This window comes from Hyperolius riggenbachi, chromosome 8 (genome assembly GCF_040937935.1).
Source record: "Hyperolius riggenbachi isolate aHypRig1 chromosome 8, aHypRig1.pri, whole genome shotgun sequence".
NCBI classification, from domain to species: Eukaryota; Metazoa; Chordata; class Amphibia; order Anura; family Hyperoliidae; genus Hyperolius; species Hyperolius riggenbachi.
The window spans coordinates 269,015,913-269,033,673 of NC_090653.1; the positions used below are offsets into that span (position 1 = coordinate 269,015,913).

The window sequence follows — 17,761 nt, forward strand, 5'->3', positions numbered from 1 at the left end:
GCTATATTTGAACAAAAGTTGACCAGGTTAACAGCTGCAGATTTCTAGGCCCCCACTGTTCCCAAATGGAATGGAACTTAACAGTTTCATAAATATCCCCACAGTATTTTGAAGAGCTAATACCAATAAAAGAAACCATTTGCCAAACTGATGTTCCTGGACTCTTACTTGCTCATTTATGGGCTAGCCTCGTACAAAGTTGTTGAGAAATGTGCCGTTACCCGGATCTGTAATGCCCATCACCCTCAATGCTCACCAACAGGTATACATAGAAGATGTGCGCAAGGAGTTTGTGGAAGAATTCATCTGGCCAGCAGTCCAAGCCAATGCCATCTATGAAGACCGATATCTCCTGGGGACCTCCCTGGCACGGCCCTGTATTGCCCGGAAACAGGTGGAAATTGCCAAGAAAGAGGGGGCAAAGTTTGTGTCCCATGGAGCTACAGGAAAGGTAACGCCACAGACCATTTACCTTACCATTAGCTAGTTGTATGTTAGTAGCGTCAGTTCAGCTGGTCAGACACCATGTAAATGAGGGAATTTAGAGGACAATGGACAAACTGATTTCAGCTGACAGAAATGCTACAGTAACTCAGATAAGCACTCTTTACAACTCTTTTGAGCAGAAAATCATATCAGACCACACAAAACATCCGGCCAAGTCAGGATCCACCCCTGTAAAATGAGACATTTGTGGAATGAATGTGTAGCGGACACACCTGCAGAAACTGATGCATGCGTGTTAGCATGGATATGTCTCTAAGGAATGTTTCCAACATATTCTGGTATCCATGCCACAAAAAAAAACTCAAGCTGTTAAGGGGAACCTACAGTAAATTTTTAAAAGCCGGTTTAACTTACCTGGGGCTTCTAAAAGCCCCCTTCAGCTGTGCTGTGCCCGCGCCGTCACTCCACGCCACCCGCAGCACCCCTCTTTCTTGTGGATGTGCGGCCCTGGTCCACGCCAGGACGGAATTGGAGTGCTCTATGAATGCGCATTATGCTTCTGGCAACGGAAACGCGATTGAGGACGGTTGTTACGAAACCCCACAGGTGCAGTGGCCATCGACTTGCTGAGAACCAAAAGAGGGCGCTGTGAGGGACCAGAGGATCGCTCAGTGACTGTGAGGGCACATTAGGTTACCTTGAAAGGTAAAAGAATGCCTTACACTTTCAGAGACCGATATGCATTGTTCAATCTTCTCTGTATTGCAGAGATTTGCAGAATGTATATTATGTATATTGCAAATGCACTTTTATAGTTTAACCACTAGATGGCGACATAGACTAAGTTTTAACATTAACTTTTGCTGAATGATTTTGGCATTCTCAGTAAACTTCTGGCAAAGGACAGATATAGCCATATCGGTTGAAGCATCCATGTAAAACAAAAGTGATGCAAAATCCGGGCGCAGGGTGAAGGCGATAAACATCTCACCCTGCTGTGGCAAATGTCCTCGACCATATGGTGCCCTTTTTACCTGAAACATCGGATGACAAGAACGTTGGGCTGCTGAATAACTGCATATCAACCCACTGCCCATACAATCCTATGGGACTGTTCAAGGTAGTGCATTGTACCTGATCACGTTATTCTAACTCGCTGCATGCAGACTTTGCAATAAAGTCTATGCTCAGTCTCCATTGCAGTTCACCATCATTATAACATGTGTTTTATGCAACACACCACTGTGAACCTGGCCTCAGATGCTGTAGTGAAATTTGAAAGTAGGTAGTTTTAAAATGTCCACCAGAAACTATCGTTTTTATAGACCTTGGTAAGTTCTGACGTTTTGGAGGGGCAGGATGGTGAGGGAAGGTTACGGTAGCTTGGGGGACATTAATGGTAAACTCACACAACATGTTATGGTGTGTACACACCAAACAATTTTCACTTCAGATCCGATTTGAGCAAGTAATCAGATCTGGCATCGATTGGAAGTAAAAGAAAGCTGTCATACATGCATATAAAAAAAATTTTGTTTGCAAACTCCCATCAGATTTCCAAATGGATATTGATTGAAAATTAATTGAAAGGCCATACACATGGAACAATAGTCCCATTATTTCAAACAATATTTTTCAGCACGTCTGATCAGCTTCCAGTCAAGAAAGACATTGATTTTGAGCTGGGATCGGTCAGTGGTAGTCAGTAGGCTATATAAATAGTTTTGTCTGATCTGATCATTTTCTTGATCGGAAATAGGATTAGAAGTGAAAATTGCATGGAGTGTACTCAGCTCTTTGGATAAGGTTTAAAGGGCAACCGAAGTGAGAAGAATATGGAGGCTGCCATATTTATTTCCTTTTAAACAGCACCAGTTGCCTGGCAGCCCTGCTGATCTATTTGGCTGCATTAGTGTCTAAACAACAGAAACAAGCATGCAGCTAATCTTGTCAGATCTGACAATATCGTGAGAAACACCTGATCTGCTGCATGCTTGTTCAGGGTGTATGGTTAAAGAGAACCCGAGGTGGCCTTGTATTACGTTAGTGGGGCACAGAGGCTGGTTGGGCACACTAACACCAGCCTCTGTTGCCCCATCGTGTGTCTCAAAGACCCCCCTGCTCGCCGCTATACCCCCGCAGTGCTGGCGACACGCAGCGCGTCGCCAGCACAATGTTTACTCTAGCGCTGTCTGTCAGCGCCGCTCCCACGCCTCCTCCGCATCGCCGCTACCCGCCCTCGTCCCTTCCCTCCAATCAGCGGGAGGGAAGGGACGAGGGCGGGTAGCGGCGATGCGGCGGAGCGGCGCTGACAGACAGCGCTAGAGTAAACATTGTGCTGGCGACACGCTGCGTGTCGCCAGCACTGCGGGGGTATAGCGGCGAGCAGGGGGGTCTTTGAGACACACGATGGGGCAACAGAGGCTGGTGTTAGTGTGCCCAACCAGCCTCTGTGCCCCACTAACGTAATACAAGGCCACCTCGGGTTCTCTTTAAAAGAGACAGAGGGACAGCAGGGCTGCCAGGCAACTGGTATTGTTAATCAGGAAATCAGTATGGCACCCTCCATATCCCTCTACTTTCAGTTTTTGTGGTAGGTTTATAGCTACTTCAGGAGACAGGTTAGGGATTTCTGGAGATTTTAGGGGTCATGCAGTAATCCTGAAATCTGAGTTTGTGAGAAATTCTTGGCTTCTATGTTTTACGTCCTAATCATAGCACTGTTAAAATGTTGCACTAGGAACAGGTATATTTGGGTCACACATGAAGGAAAGATCACAAAGAATTTTTATGTAATCTATTCTGTCAACATTCAGTTCAGGAATGATTTTCCTACAACCTACTGGTTAGTTGCATGACTGAGTCAGATGTGTTTGGATCATGGAGACATTTAATCAGTTGTGAATTCTGCATAGGATCTCTGTTTCAGCACCACTGTACATGGACAGCTCCAAAGACAGGAGCAGCATTGGCAATACTAGACAGTCAACAAACGTTTGTACACAGCTGAGAAAGACTGTGCTACTGCAAACTGCTCCCAAAGACTAGCTGCATGAGTGTGCAGAGCCTACTAATAGACAACATGTACACCCTACATTCAAATCACATGCACCAAATTAGCATTAGAGGACGTTGGTTTCCATAATAGCTTGCATGCAAATTATCAAGTACTTGACCGTCTCTTTCTCTGCCCACACATTCAGTCACCAATGCTCCAGTCCCCGCCACCGGTTCAATAATGGAATTTGCGACTTTAATGTCTCAAACCACTGCGCCTGTGCAGCCGCATCCTCGCTCCCACTGACGTTGCTGGGAGCGTACTGCACAGGCACAGACCGTTTTGAACCTTCGCAGTACGCTCCCGGTGAGGTCAGTGTTAGGACGCAGCCGCACAGGTGCATTGGTTTGCAACATTAAAGTCACAAATTCCGGAAGTGAACCAGGGGCAGGGACCGGAGCATCGATGATTGGCTGCGCGAGCACAGGACGTCTGCGGGGGACCATTAGAAGCCCCGGGTAAGTTCAACTCTTTTACCCCCGAGCCCCCTACAGTACTCCTTTAAGGCTGTTACCGCATGGAAAACTGAAATAACTGACTAGTGAAGCAAATTATGGACTTGTGAGGTATATACTGTACATCTATAAGGCCTGGTTTATATCTAAAATCATAAACGTAAACGCAAGGGTTTTGCAATTTTGCGCTGCATTTTTTTTCACCTCCCGGCACTCCACTGCGCGCTGCGTTTTTGGTAAAAGTGCTTTTTTAAGAGCTTTTCCAGAGCGGTTTTGTCATTCACTCCCTGACGCAAGTCAGGAAGTGAACTCTTTGACCTGGAAAATAATAAATATAATGTATTTATTCTAAAAAAAAAAGTGAAGGCATTTGCCGCATAAAACGGTTTTGTGAGCGTTTAGCGCTCTTCCTATACCTTCCATTACAGCAAAAAGACCCCAAAAATGTTACAGACATCGCTTTGCGGACCGCAAAGCAGACGCAACGTGCTGATATGAACCTTCTCATAGAGATTCATGGCACACTCTTTTGTGAGTGATTTTGAAAATCGTCTGCGCTGGAAAAAAGGTCAAAAACGCCCTTAGTGTGAACGAGCCCTAAATGTCAATTTACAAAGAATAGAGCATGATGTAAAACAAGTGAGATGTTCGTTATTTATCTCCAGCCTGGAGCTGTCGGTAACTGACAATCAGCCATTTGGTAAGGTGATAGAAGGGAAGAAACAAAGCAGAGAAAAGGTGAAAACTAATTAAACGATACAGGAAAATAAGAAAGTTAAAGGGGCACTACAGCGAAAAACTGTAAAATTTAAAATATGTGCAAACATATAGAAATAAGAAGTACATTTTTTCCAGAGTAAAATGAGCCATAAATTTTTTGTATCTATGTTGCTGTCACTTACAGTAGGTTGTAGAAATCTGACAGAAGTGACAGGTTTTGGACTAGTCCATCTCTTTATAGGGGACTCTCAGGGATATATTTATTTTGAAAAGCACTTCGTGAATGGCAGTTGCTCTGTTCAACTGACAAAAAACTGTGTAGCGAGCAGGGAAGCTGGCCAGCATCATTGTTTAAATCCATTTTAGGAAATATCTTTATAAAGAATAAAAGCCTTGCTGAGAATCCCCTATGAAGAGATGGACTAGGCCAAAACCTGTCGCTTCTGTCAGATTTCTACTGCCTACTGTAAGTGACAGCAACATAGGAGAAAAGTCATTTATGGCTCATTTTACTCTGGGAGATACATACAGTACTTCTTATTTGTATATATGTGTGCACATATTTTACATTTGACAGTTTTTTGCTGTAGTGCCCCTTTAAGAACTACCTAATATCGATTGAAATATTGCATGATTGCTTACAAAAGCCAATGAAATACAATACTGCATGAGGTAACATCTTTGCGAATGGTCATGCAGCTTTTCTGTATACTTCCAAACTATTGCCACATGTGTGTAAAGTTTAAAAATCTCACCTAAGAAAACTCAGGAGAAAAAATGAATTGCATATGTGTTTGAACATTGGAGAAAACCATAGTGCTCAGGGGAAGTCATTGTAAGCACAGGGAAAAAATACAAACCCCATGCGGGTAGTGATTCTACCGGGATTCTATCAAAGCACCAGCAGTAGTCACCTAGCTTGTCTGCATAGCATCGACTAGCAGTGCCTACTCTGAGGGGCAGGGCCGGCGCTACCATACAGGCAAAGGGGGCAATTGCCCTAGGGCCCCAGAACCTGTAGGGGCCCCCAATGTGTCTCCCCCCAACTTAACTGTTGTTCCCTAATGCCTCTGCAAAGTTTTCAGGTGAGCCAGGTGGTGTCAGCCCCTTCCTCAGGGTCCTTTGGTGGAAATTTGGCTGCAATAAAAAGTCCCTATTGCAGATTTTTTTTTTATTGGGGGGTGTCTATTGGGGGCCCCGGGGGTTAATTTTGCCCAGGGGCCCCACTGTTACTAGAACCGGCCCTGCTGAGGGGGTGGAGACAGAGCAGGATCATCCACAGGCAACCTAGGCAGGTGCCTTGGGCCTAGTGGGTGTCAAAGGGCCCAGCTGCCACCATCTCTGAGCTCTCTCCACTTCAGCTTGCCAAAAAATCCACAAGGGGGCCCACATCTATATCCTTGCCTAGGGCTCCATTACATCTTAATCCATCTTTGCGCAGAGGTTGTTTGCTTTTCTATTACTTGCCACTGATTATTACGAAACGCACGTTCAGCTTGCAGTTTTCTTAGCTAGTGTTTATTTTTTGAATAATCCGACAGCATTTTCTAGTATCTCTTGAAGACTACTTTTCTGAGTTCTCGGTGAGTTCAGTGTTTCACCACCAGAGGGAGACAAAGACCAGTTTTCCTTGATTTCCATCCAGGGCTTATTCTGTGTTTCATTGTCTTATGAAAAAGCATTACGGTGAAATAATGTGTTCAAGTGTATCCACAATAAGGTGGAATTTTGTAGTAGTCATTCAAAAGAAAACCTGAAAAGCCCCTTACTTCAAAACATTAAAAAAAAACAAAAAAAAACAGCTTTCTTAAAGGACAACAGGGGGGAGAGTAAAATGGAGGTTGACATATTTATGTTCTTTTAAACCAGGGGTCCTCAAATGTTTTGGGCCGGGGGCCGGGTCAACATACTTCAGACTGCTGGGGGGCCGAAGTATACATAAAATGATGTCTTTGCGGGCCAGACAGAGATGCATACCCAGGTGAGAAACTGAAGTCCAATTGGACAACAGTGTCACCTGATGTGGAATTTGATTGGAAACCAGCAAAATTACTGCTTTCTGGCTTCCATGTGGATGGGTGGTGCCAGCCCTGCTATTCTACATGCGGACCACCAATATTTAAATATGTAACTGACCGCATCTACAAGTAATACATTTTGCGTGTGGGGGGCCGGTAAAAAAGCCTCAGGGGGCCGCATTCGGCCCGCGGGCCTTAGTTTGGGGCCACTGTTTTAAACAATGCACATTACCTGGCTGTCCTGCTGATCCTCTGCCTCTGAGGGCGCGTTTCCACTTGAGCGGACAGCGCAGCGAATCCGCAGAGTTTCCCCGCAGGCGAATAGTGTGGGGAAACTCTGCCATAGGGTGCAATGGTAACGCTGGTCGAATCGCTACCGCTAGCGATTCGATCGGCTTTTCCATCCGAATCGGCGCGGGAGACTGCGGATCCCATAGCCGTGCATGGCACGGCTGATGGTATTCGTCTGCTTTCCCCGCAGACCCGGAAGAGCTGGCGCGCATCTCGCATACGCGCGCCGCTCTAGTGGAATCGCGCCCTAAGACTTTTAGCCATAGACCCTGAACAAGCATGCAGATCAGGTGTTTCTGACTGAAGTCTGTCTAGATTAGCCACATGCTTGTTTCAGGTGTGTGATTCAAAGGCTACTGATGCTAGTAAGCTCAGCAGGACTGCCGGGCAACTGGTATTGTTAATATCAATAAAAAGTGCAGCCTTCACTTCCCCCTCACTTGAACTTTCCTCTAAATGAGGAGTCTTCTGAAAGTATCCAACTTTATATGAACAAAGAGAAGTGACCCCGGTAATGCATTGCTTTAGCTCAATAAAGGCCATTGCACACTATGAGAAATGAGATATAAATAGTGGACTACATGATAGATACACTTAACTTATCAAATCTAACAAAGATATGTTGAAAATGAATTGATGGTTTTATTGATGTAGGCCCAGTTCACGTTACAAATCGCAAGTGCTGAGCATCCTTCAGTGTACAAACCTTTAAAGTGTTCCAGAGCTACCCCCCCCCCCCCCCCCCGAAAAAAATGTATACATGCCTGGGGCTTCCTCCAGCCTCATCAGCTTGGATCGCTCCCACGCCGCCGCCCTCCGATGTCTGCAGCGCCGGACCAGGTCCCTGTACTACCGTCAGTCGGCGTTAGTCTATGCAGCAGAAGTGCGCTCTTTGCGTATCTCTCCAGCAGCTGCTGGAGACATACGTAGAGGGCGCACTTCCCTTACGTCAGACTGGCTTCGACTGACGGAAGTGCAGGGACCCAATACCGGCGCTGCAGACAGCGGAGGACGGCGGCGTGGGAGCGTTCCAAGCTGATGAGGCTGGAGGAAGCCCCAGGCATGTACACAGTATAAATCTTTTTTTTTTTTGGGGGGGGGGGGGGGAGCTCTGAGTCCCTTTAAGATTGGATCTGTGGTGAGATCTGATCTGACATCTCAGAAGACCCGACAAGACACAGAACATGTATATCACGCTTTTCTCCTGGCCGACTCAAAGCACCAGAGCTGCAGCAAACAGGGCGCGCTCTATATGCAGTAGGCAGTCTTGCCCAAGGTCTCCTCGTTGAATAGGTGCTAGTTTACTTAACAGAAAGAGCGGAGATTCAAACCCAGGCCTTTTGTGTCAGAGGCAGAGCCCTTAACCAGTACACTACCCAGCCACCAATAAGGGTTGGCCAGTGCCGGGCTCTCAGTAAATGCAGATTATTGGAAGTAGAAAAAGGAAGTAAAGATACTTATAAAGAAATTTGTGGTGGAATTCTGTGTGTGGAGAATTGTGATGATATTCCAGAATGTGATGACATGACTATATTTGAATAAATAATGATTTATTTTCTTCTGAAGAATGAACGAAGGAGAAAAATAAGACGTCCCCTGAAAATAAGTTCGGACACATCTTCTGGGGCAAAAATCAATATAAGATCCTAAATATTTATTTAAAGTGACACTGACGCGAGAAAAAAAAAACGTATGATATAATGAATTGTATGAGTAGTACGGATACTTAATAGAACATTAGTAGCAAAGAAAAGGGTCTCATATTTTTATTTTCAGCTATATAGCTTTATTTTTATAACATAATTCTCTAATATTTGCGGTTTACAAACTACACTCTGTATTTTAAACTATGAAACAGAGCAGAGCTAATGAACCTTTGAACCTTCCTGCAATAAAACCTTAAATGGGAACTGAAGTGAGAGGTATATGGAGGCTCCCATATTTATTTCCTTTTAATCAATACCAGTTGCCTGCTAGCCCTGCTGATCCTCTGCCTCTAATATTATTAGCCATAGTCCCTGAACAAGCATGCAGCAGATCAGGCGTTTCTGACATTAATGTCAGATCTGACAAGACTAGCTGCATGCTTGTTTCTGGTGTTATTCAGATACTACTGCAGAGAAATGGACCAGCAGGGCTGCCAGGCAACTGGTATTGATTAAAAGGAAATAAATATGGCAGCCTCCGTATACCTCTTACTTCAGTTCCCCTTTAAACAAACAAGAAACGGTGAGAGACAGGTTTAGATAAGTGCTTCAGAAAACAGCACTGTAGCCAACCCAAGTTGAAGTGCTCGGAGAAGCTCTTTTTACACAGATAACTGAAATTTCTTAACTCTTCCTGAGCTGCAAAACAATATGAGACTCATATCTGTACTAATGTTCTATTTCTTAGCAGTACTACACATACAAATCATTATATCATAAGTTTATTCTCACTTCAGATTCCCTAATGGCTCTATGCAATCCTGTTAACCCGTAACCACAGACAGAGCTGGTCTGGGCTCCATGGCTTGCAGATAGCAGCCCCTGTATAGCCGCCCTGCCTCCACATCTCATCATGCAGTCAAAGTGTAAAATTGGATTGTAAGTAAAGGCTGGGATACATGGGATAAGCATTACAGTGGGAGCGTAATCAGTGCAGATATGTTGCAATAGATCTATGTATATTCTTTGAAGTTGTGCTGCCCTCACAGATGTCGCCTTGTGCTATGTGTGTCGACCATCTGTTTCTCAGCTCTCCTCCTCCTCATCCTTCTCTCTGCCCCTTTCTGTCTTGCAGGGGAATGATCAAATTCGCTTTGAGCTGACCTGTTATTGTCTGTATCCAGAGGTCAAGGTAACTTTTCAAAACCTAAATATCTGTATGTCAATCAACACGTGCTTCAGGAGACGCTTGGCTAAGCACCGATTGTACCATCAATGGAAACACAGGGCAACCTCATTATGGCCATCCACAGCCCTCTGTGAAACGAAAGGCAAATTATTGACAACACTGAAGTGGTTTCTGTTTAGGAAAAATTGACAAACTACCCACAGATAATCATTTCCTTTTGTAATTGTGTTTTGAAATTCAGGACACCCTGTTAAAATCAACGTATTTATAGACAATTGAAGCCATACTTGTTCAGTCAGAGACCTTAGATAAGGCAAGGGCAGGTGCGAAGGGGTGTGGCCAAATGAAACACTGGCCAGTATTGACCCTCTGCGTTCACAAATACACACACTGCACTTAGACAATCATTAAAATAAACAAAAAAACACGAAGCTTGTTAAACTGGAGGATATTAGTAAAAAAATAAAATAACTGCTGTTTTTTTGCATTGGGTCAGTTCACCTTGACAATGCAGATTTTTGAAATGATTATCCTCGTATTTTAACAGCTTTTGTATATTTTTTTTTAAAGGGTACCCGAAGTGACATGACATGATGAGATAGACATGTGTATGTACTGTGTGTAGCACACAAATAACTATGCTGTGTTCCTTTTTTTTTCTCTGCTTGAAAGAGTTAAATATCAGGTACGTAAGTGGCTGACTCAGTCCTGACTCAGCAGGAAGTGACTACAGTGTGACCCTCACTGATAAGAAATCGCAACTATATAACACTTTCCTAGCAGAAAATGGTTTCTGAGAGCAAGAAAGAGATAAAAAGGGGAATTTCTAATCAGTGAGGGTCACACTGTAATCATTTCCTGTCTGAGTCAGGACTGAGTCAGCCACTTACATACCTGATATTTAACTCTTTCAGGCAGAGAAAGAAAAAAAGGAACACAGCCTAGTTATTTGTGTGCTTGGCACTGTACATACTCATGTCTATCGCATCCTGTCACAGGTCACTTCGGGTATCCTTTAAACAATGTATGTTTTACAAGTAAGTGTGCGTATTTCTGAGTGCAAACAATTAATATTGGTATAAGATGGACATTTTTTAAAGAGGTGATCATCTTTCTTTTTCAGTGGTGTTCAGCACTTGAATCATTTGCCATAATCACCCTCAAGTGGCGATCCTCAGCTTCACTCCCTTGAATGAAGTAGTGCAGTTACACCTGGCCATAGCGTTGTGGTGGGATGCTCCGCCCCCATTGCACCGCAATGCCAAAAACTGAATTTATATGAATTACTGATAGGGTCATATGCATAGCGCCGGAGCCTCTCGCCACACTTCGCTGCGTGACATACTCCCTGCTGGACAGGAAGTACGTCACTGGGATCTCCGGGTTTCCCGTTGTATTCATGTCGTTCCGTGCATGGCGCCAAAAATGTCTGCGTCGCCTATTGATTTGCATGCATTCCGCCAACACGTCGCCGTGGAAGTCCGATGATACCGTGCTGTTGAATCGCTAGCTGGTCTGCTGCCGATCACGAATGTTGTAGGCCCCATTGCCTTGCATTGCGTTATCCTGCGGTAAAACAGGGTAACACAACACACTCTTGCAAGTAGAGTAGTGGGGGCGTCTTGACACCCTAAAGAAAAATGACAGGAAACAAAACGGGAGCCCAGTAGTGCAGCCACCCACAGCAAGAAGGTGGAGACAATGAACCCGACTCCACTCAGGGTGGTCCAGATGGACCTGGATGTGGTCGCTCTCCTAGATAAAAGTGACAGGTTTCCACTGTGGTGGGGACCACTTGTGGTCTGTCTCAACCCCACCAACAGACTCTTTTGGGTGTTCAAAAGCACAATATGGGTAAAAGAGGCGCCCTGGTGTGTGTATAAAAGCATTTAAAAACAGAATAAAATGGAAAAGATTGAGGACTCTTACCTCAGTGACAAAAACTTTGTGTAAACAAAAAGTTTTCATTTTGCACAGGCAACGCGTTTCGCGGGTCTGAGCCCACTTCCTCAGGCCAATAAAAGTGCCAATTGAAAAAAAAGCCTTCCAGAAGAGGAAGGTAGCCCTTTTTTAAATGGTTTTATACACACACCAGGGCACCTCTTTTCCCCATATTGTGCACTCTTGCAAGGCAAGTGTAAAAAGGGGCTTTGGGAATCAGAAGTGAAGAATTGACTTGAGGTTTGATACATACCTATGTAGAGGGCCGGCTCTGGATACCATAGACACTTCCTGGTCCCAAGTCTGTCCCATCCTTCCTGCACTGTCCTGGTAAAGCTATTTGACCTGCTAGGCCGAATATCTCTTGAGCACTCCTTGTGCAGACTTCGGAATTACTTGTGTCTCTGAGTGCTTCTGAGGACCTGCGCATCCAATGCTGCACGTGTGCAAGTCCCAGCTTGTGCATGCGCAGTACAGGTGTGCTCATCTTCGGAACAGTTCCGAGGGGCTGAATGAGGAGAGACCTAGCAGGTCGAATAATTTCCACTGGGGGCAGCGCAGGAACGACGGGATGGAGTGACAACCAGGAAGGCTCTACGCAGAGCAGAATTATCCACCAGGCAACCTAGGCAGGTGCCTGGGGCCTAATGGTTGTCAAGGGGCTCACCTGCCACCTTCTCTGACCTCTCTCCACTTCAACTTACCAAAAGAGCCACACGGGGGCACCAAATCTACTATCTTAGCTAGGGCCCCATTACATCTTAATTAATCTCTGGCCTCTATGGTATTCCCTCTGCATAAGAGTGTATAAAACCTAAAGATAATTTTTCGGCTTAAGATTTGCTTTAAAGCAAACCTGAAATGAAAATTAAAAGTCAAATTAAACATACACAGGTCATACTTACCTCCCGTGTAGTCTGCTCTTCCACTGTGATCGATGGAATTCTCCGACCTCCATTTTGAAAATGGCCATTACCCCATCACTGCTAAACTGTAATGTCGCCCACTTGAGCCAAACGGAAACATGGACATTACCTTGCTCATCAGTTGTCCTTTCAGTTATAACTGACAGCAACTGGTATATTTCAGTTCTGACAAAATCTTGTCAGAACTGGAAGGGATTATTGTAAGAAGAAAATGGTGAGCTTCTGAGAGGAACTGATGGCAAGGTAAGTATGCAATATTCATTTGCAAGTACACTGTGTTCATTTTAAATAATTTTACTTGGTTCATGTTCACTTTAACCAGCAGTTGTCGTGAGATGTAATCTCTGGTTATTATTTATTTTTTCATCATGTGCTCTATTTTTCTTGCTCAGATTTGCTTGAGTAGGTATTATATTTAGTGCTCTTATCAACTTTTTATTTTTTGAAATGATATTTTTCCTAACCTCCGCATGACTGTTTTTGTTTTGTTTTCATCTTGCAGATTATTGCTCCTTGGAGGATGCCGGAATTTTACAACCGTTTCCGAGGACGCACTGACCTGATGGAGTACGCCAAGGTACCGTCGCAGATTATGTCTTCATTTGCAGCAGCGCCTCTCCCTCGCCTCCCCTCGTCCGCATTTAGCGCGCGGCGTGTCAGCGCTGCACACCACAATTATCTGCTTTCAGATACGCGGGGATGTTGACGGCAGATAAAGACTGGCAGCCCATCTCGTCTGTTCATTGAGACTCTTAATGGAAACGTGGCAGACATGTAAAGCGACAGCCGCGCGAGACAAGACAGTGTTTAAGACTGCAATTTGAAATTAAAGGGGGTCTTTCACTTTTAACGATAAAAGTGGAATAACGGTAATGCTAAGTGGTAACTGACAGATTAATCGCGGCGGCGCGGCTAGCGGGATTCGCCGAGCAGAACTTGGAGGTTGCGGTTATCGTGCAAGACAGAGAAACAGATGCGTATAAAGCAATACCGATATCAGTTTAACACTTTTTTTGATTTTTATTTTTACTAAATAAGATTTTATTCGGGGACAGGTAAAGCTGGGAAGTGGTCTCTCCCTCTCTAGACAGTCAAAGGATAATCACCTATACCAGCCCCAGAATATATTCAGTACTGGGAATGCAGACCAGGAGCCCAATCTACTATTTAATATTTACAGTGTATTGCACTGACATCTTCCCCAGCACTTTATAGAGTCACTGATCGACCCTTCGAGGCGAAGCAGGTGGTTTTGGCGCACGGCGAAACTAGGTGCCACGGTGTCATGTCGTCTATGGCAATGCGCGTGTTTTTAAACTAACCTTAAAGAGAAATTGTAACCAAGAACTGAACTTCATCCCAATCAGTAGCTGATACCCCCTTTTCCATGAGAATGTTTTTCCTTTTCACAAACAGACCATCAGGGGGCTCTTTATGGCTGATATTGTGGTGAAACCCCTCCCACAGTGTGATGTCAGGACCATGGTTCTGACATCACACTGTGGGAGCCTTGTTGCATTGTGGGAAATAACAGCTGTTTACAACTGCCAAAAATGCAAGCAGCATCTTCTTCCACTGACATCACCCGCCAGCAGTTAAAATGCTGCCATGTGATAAATGTCAGAATGTAAATCAGGGATAAAAGATTTTACAATGGGCAAACACTGCCTAAATCATTTATGCATAATTATTGTAAAAATGAAGCACTTTTTTATTACATTATTTTCACTGGAGTTCCTCTTTAACCTCCTTATTATTGCGTCCATTACCGCCGAAGGATGCCGCTCAGGCCCCGCTGGGCCGATTGTCATAATTTTAACGCCAGCAGTTAAAATGCCGCCATGTGATAAATGTCAGAATGTAAATCAGGGAGAGGAAAGTATTTACAATGGGCAAACACTGACTAAATCATTTATACATAATTATTGTAAAAATTAAGCACTTTTTTTATTACATTATTTTCACTGGAGTTCCTCTTTAACCTCCTTATTATTGCGTCCATTACCGCCGAAGGACGCCGCTCAGGCCCCGCTGGGCCGATTGTCATAATTAAAAAAAAAAAAAAACACGTAGCAAGCACTTTGCTTGCTGCGTGTTGTATACGATCGCCGCCACTCGCTGCCGATGCACCGCTACCCGCCGCGTAAGGGCCTCCCCCCCCCCCCCCCCCTCCCGAGACCCCTGCACAGCCTGGCCAATTAGTGCCAGGCAGCGCTGAGGGTTGGATCGGGACTCCCGATGACGTCACGACTTCGATGACGTCATCACGATCGTCGCCATGGAGACGGGGGAAGCCCTAAAGGAAATCCCGTTCAAGAACGGGATTTCCTTATGGCTAACAGCGCCGGCGGCGATCGGAGGGGTGGGAGGGATGCGGAAGGGAGGGGGGCATCATGTAGCTAGCGCTAGGCTAGCTACATGTTTGGAAAAAAAAAATATTAAAAAAATAGCGCTGCGCTGCCCCCTGGCGATCTTTAATAGAACGCCAGGGAGGTTAAGTGGAACCGGCCTTAAGTACCCTATTGTGCCATTACTCCATAACCTACTCTTATTACACTTACGCCATAACCTATGGTGCTTAAAGCCCCAGTTCAGACATTTGTATATTCATTTTAATACAAAAATATATGAAGTTCTGTCATGCGCCTATCGTTGTCCCTCCACGCCCCTCCATAGCAACCAAACACATCGCTAGCCACAAGGCCAGGGATATGTCTGTGCAACATCGTTCCCACTAATTGTCCGAGGGATTGTTTCCCGATCCCATATAGGCGACAATTATGCGTACTTGGCTTAATGTTGAGTAGAAGTGCCACAGATAAAGAAGAAACATTTTTTTGAAAACTAAAGAAATATAAGTAACAAAGGATAATTTAGTGGAAAACAAAAATTTGCTTTCTTAAAACAGAAAGTATTTGCAATAAATCAGGTTGGAGTGAGCTTTCTCCCACAATGCATCACTGCTGAAATATGCAAATCACCCATTGTTTTTACTGTGGGCTAAACACACCTCCAGATCCGCTGGAATGCAATGATGTGTCAGCTTGTTAATATGTACAGAGCCATAATAATCCAACATGCATACAGACTGTTTCAGAATGATTGATCCTCATCAGTTCATGGCATGGATTAATGTGGCTCTATGGAGTAGGACTTGAAACACCCAGAGTTACAGAGTACCCAGCAAGCTCATGGTCATGGACCAGAACTCATTGGAGTGTACACACACGCACGCACGCACACACACACACACACACACACACACACACACGTGTAATGGTAAGCGCTCTCGCCTTGCAGAGCTGGGTCGCCGGTTCGTATCCCAGCCAGGTCAATATCTGCAAGGAGTTTGTATGTCCTCCCCGTGTCTGTGTGGGTTTCCTCCGGGAACTCTGGTTTCCTCCCACTTCCTAAAAACATACAGATAAGTTAATTGGCTTCCCCCTAAATTGGCCCTAGACTATGATACATACACTACACGATACATACATAGACATATGACTATGGTAGGGACTAGATTGTGAGCTCCTCTGAGGGACAGTTAGTGACAAGACAATATACTCTTTACAGCGCTGTGTAATATGTCGGCTCTATATAAATACTTAAAATAAATACATTTTAATGATTAAGCACTGTAGTTAAAAATGAAATATACGCCTCCTTCTACCCCTGAGCTGTCACTACGCATCCAGCAAACTGTTGGCTGAAGTGATCACTAATGATCCTTTCCGCTGATGAACACTTATGTCTGTCTGTCAGAGGTTTAGGTAACTCAAGCCAGTATTTTCACTGTGCAGATTCACACAAGGCTTTGCTTTGTCAGCAAGTTAGGCTGTGTGTGGGATTCCCATTAGCTTGTGTGTGTACATGTGACAGATATGCCCTCTGGCACACCCTGAGCTGGTGATTATTACCTATTCAGAATAAACAAAGAGCGGCATTAATTGACTAACAAGCTCTTGAAAACTAATGAGAGCCCCAGAGCAGTGCGGGCAATGGAGCATGAGGCTTCACCAGAGACTCAAGGGGACATTAGCACAGAAGACCAGCAGCCCCATCTGGGATCATCTCATAATATTGCTGAGAAAGAGCATTTTCCCTCTGCCTTTTCCATTATGTGCATGAGGCCAGGATAAAAGGAGCTCTGGTGTACCACATATATTAGCCCCCATCGCCGTTGTGTATAACTCCCAACGTTGCTTCTTTTGAAGAGACATCCCTTATTTCAGAGACATCCCTTCTCTCTTCATCCTATAGTCACACTTTTCATTGTGCTTAAAGAGACACTGAAGCGAAAAAAAATGATGATATTATGATTTGTATGTGTAGCACAGCTAAGAAATAAAACATTAAGATCAGATACATCAGTGTAATTGTTTCCATTACAGGAAGAGTTGAGAAACTCCAGTTGTTATATCTATGCAAACAAGCCATTAAGCTCTTCAACTAAGTTAGGGTGGCCATACACTGGCCCGATTCGCGGCCGTTTCGACAGCAGATTCGATCCTGGGATCGAATCTGCTGCCAATCGTTCGCGGTAAACGCACCCGCCGATCCGATTTCCTCTCGAAATCGGATCGGTCCGTCGATTGCGCCGTGCGGGAAATTACCCTCGATCGCCCGCGGGTAGGGAGCGGCGGCCGATCCGATCAGGTATACATTACCTGAAGCTGGCTCCCGGGCATCTTCTCCGCGCTGCACAGCTCTGTTCCGGCTCCATCCCGGCGCTTCCTGTGTCAGGGCGCTCTATTTGAACTTCCTGGTCACGGAGTGACACAGGAAGCGCCGGGATGGAGCCGGAACAGAGCCGTGCAGCGCGGAGAAGATGCCCGGGAGCCAGCTTCAGGTAATGTATACGGGGGGGGGGGGGGGACAGGCGGCAGGAGCAGCTCAGCAGATGGCGAATCGGTTTCAAGCTGAAATCGATTCACAATCTGTTTGTAGTAAAGGCAGCCATACGATCCCTCTCTGATCAGATTCGATCAGATAGGGATCTGTCAGCTGGTCGATCTAATGGCAAATCGACCAGTGTATGGCTACCTTTAGTCGTGGAGAGGCCTGTTATCTGAC

At 45.0% G+C, this 17,761-nt stretch overlaps 1 protein-coding gene across 2 annotated transcripts in view; it reads left to right on the forward strand.

The window, feature by feature from the left end:
• ASS1 (argininosuccinate synthase 1) overlaps positions 1-17,761 on the forward strand; it is a 155,253-nt gene that overhangs the window by 37,726 nt on the left and 99,766 nt on the right. For both annotated transcript variants that reach the window (XM_068248839.1, XM_068248840.1), the window contains 3 exons: positions 263-451; positions 9,771-9,827; positions 13,194-13,268. In XM_068248839.1, coding sequence (XP_068104940.1) covers positions 263-451; positions 9,771-9,827; positions 13,194-13,268 — 321 coding nt within the window. The remainder of the gene's footprint in view (positions 1-262; positions 452-9,770; positions 9,828-13,193; positions 13,269-17,761) is intronic.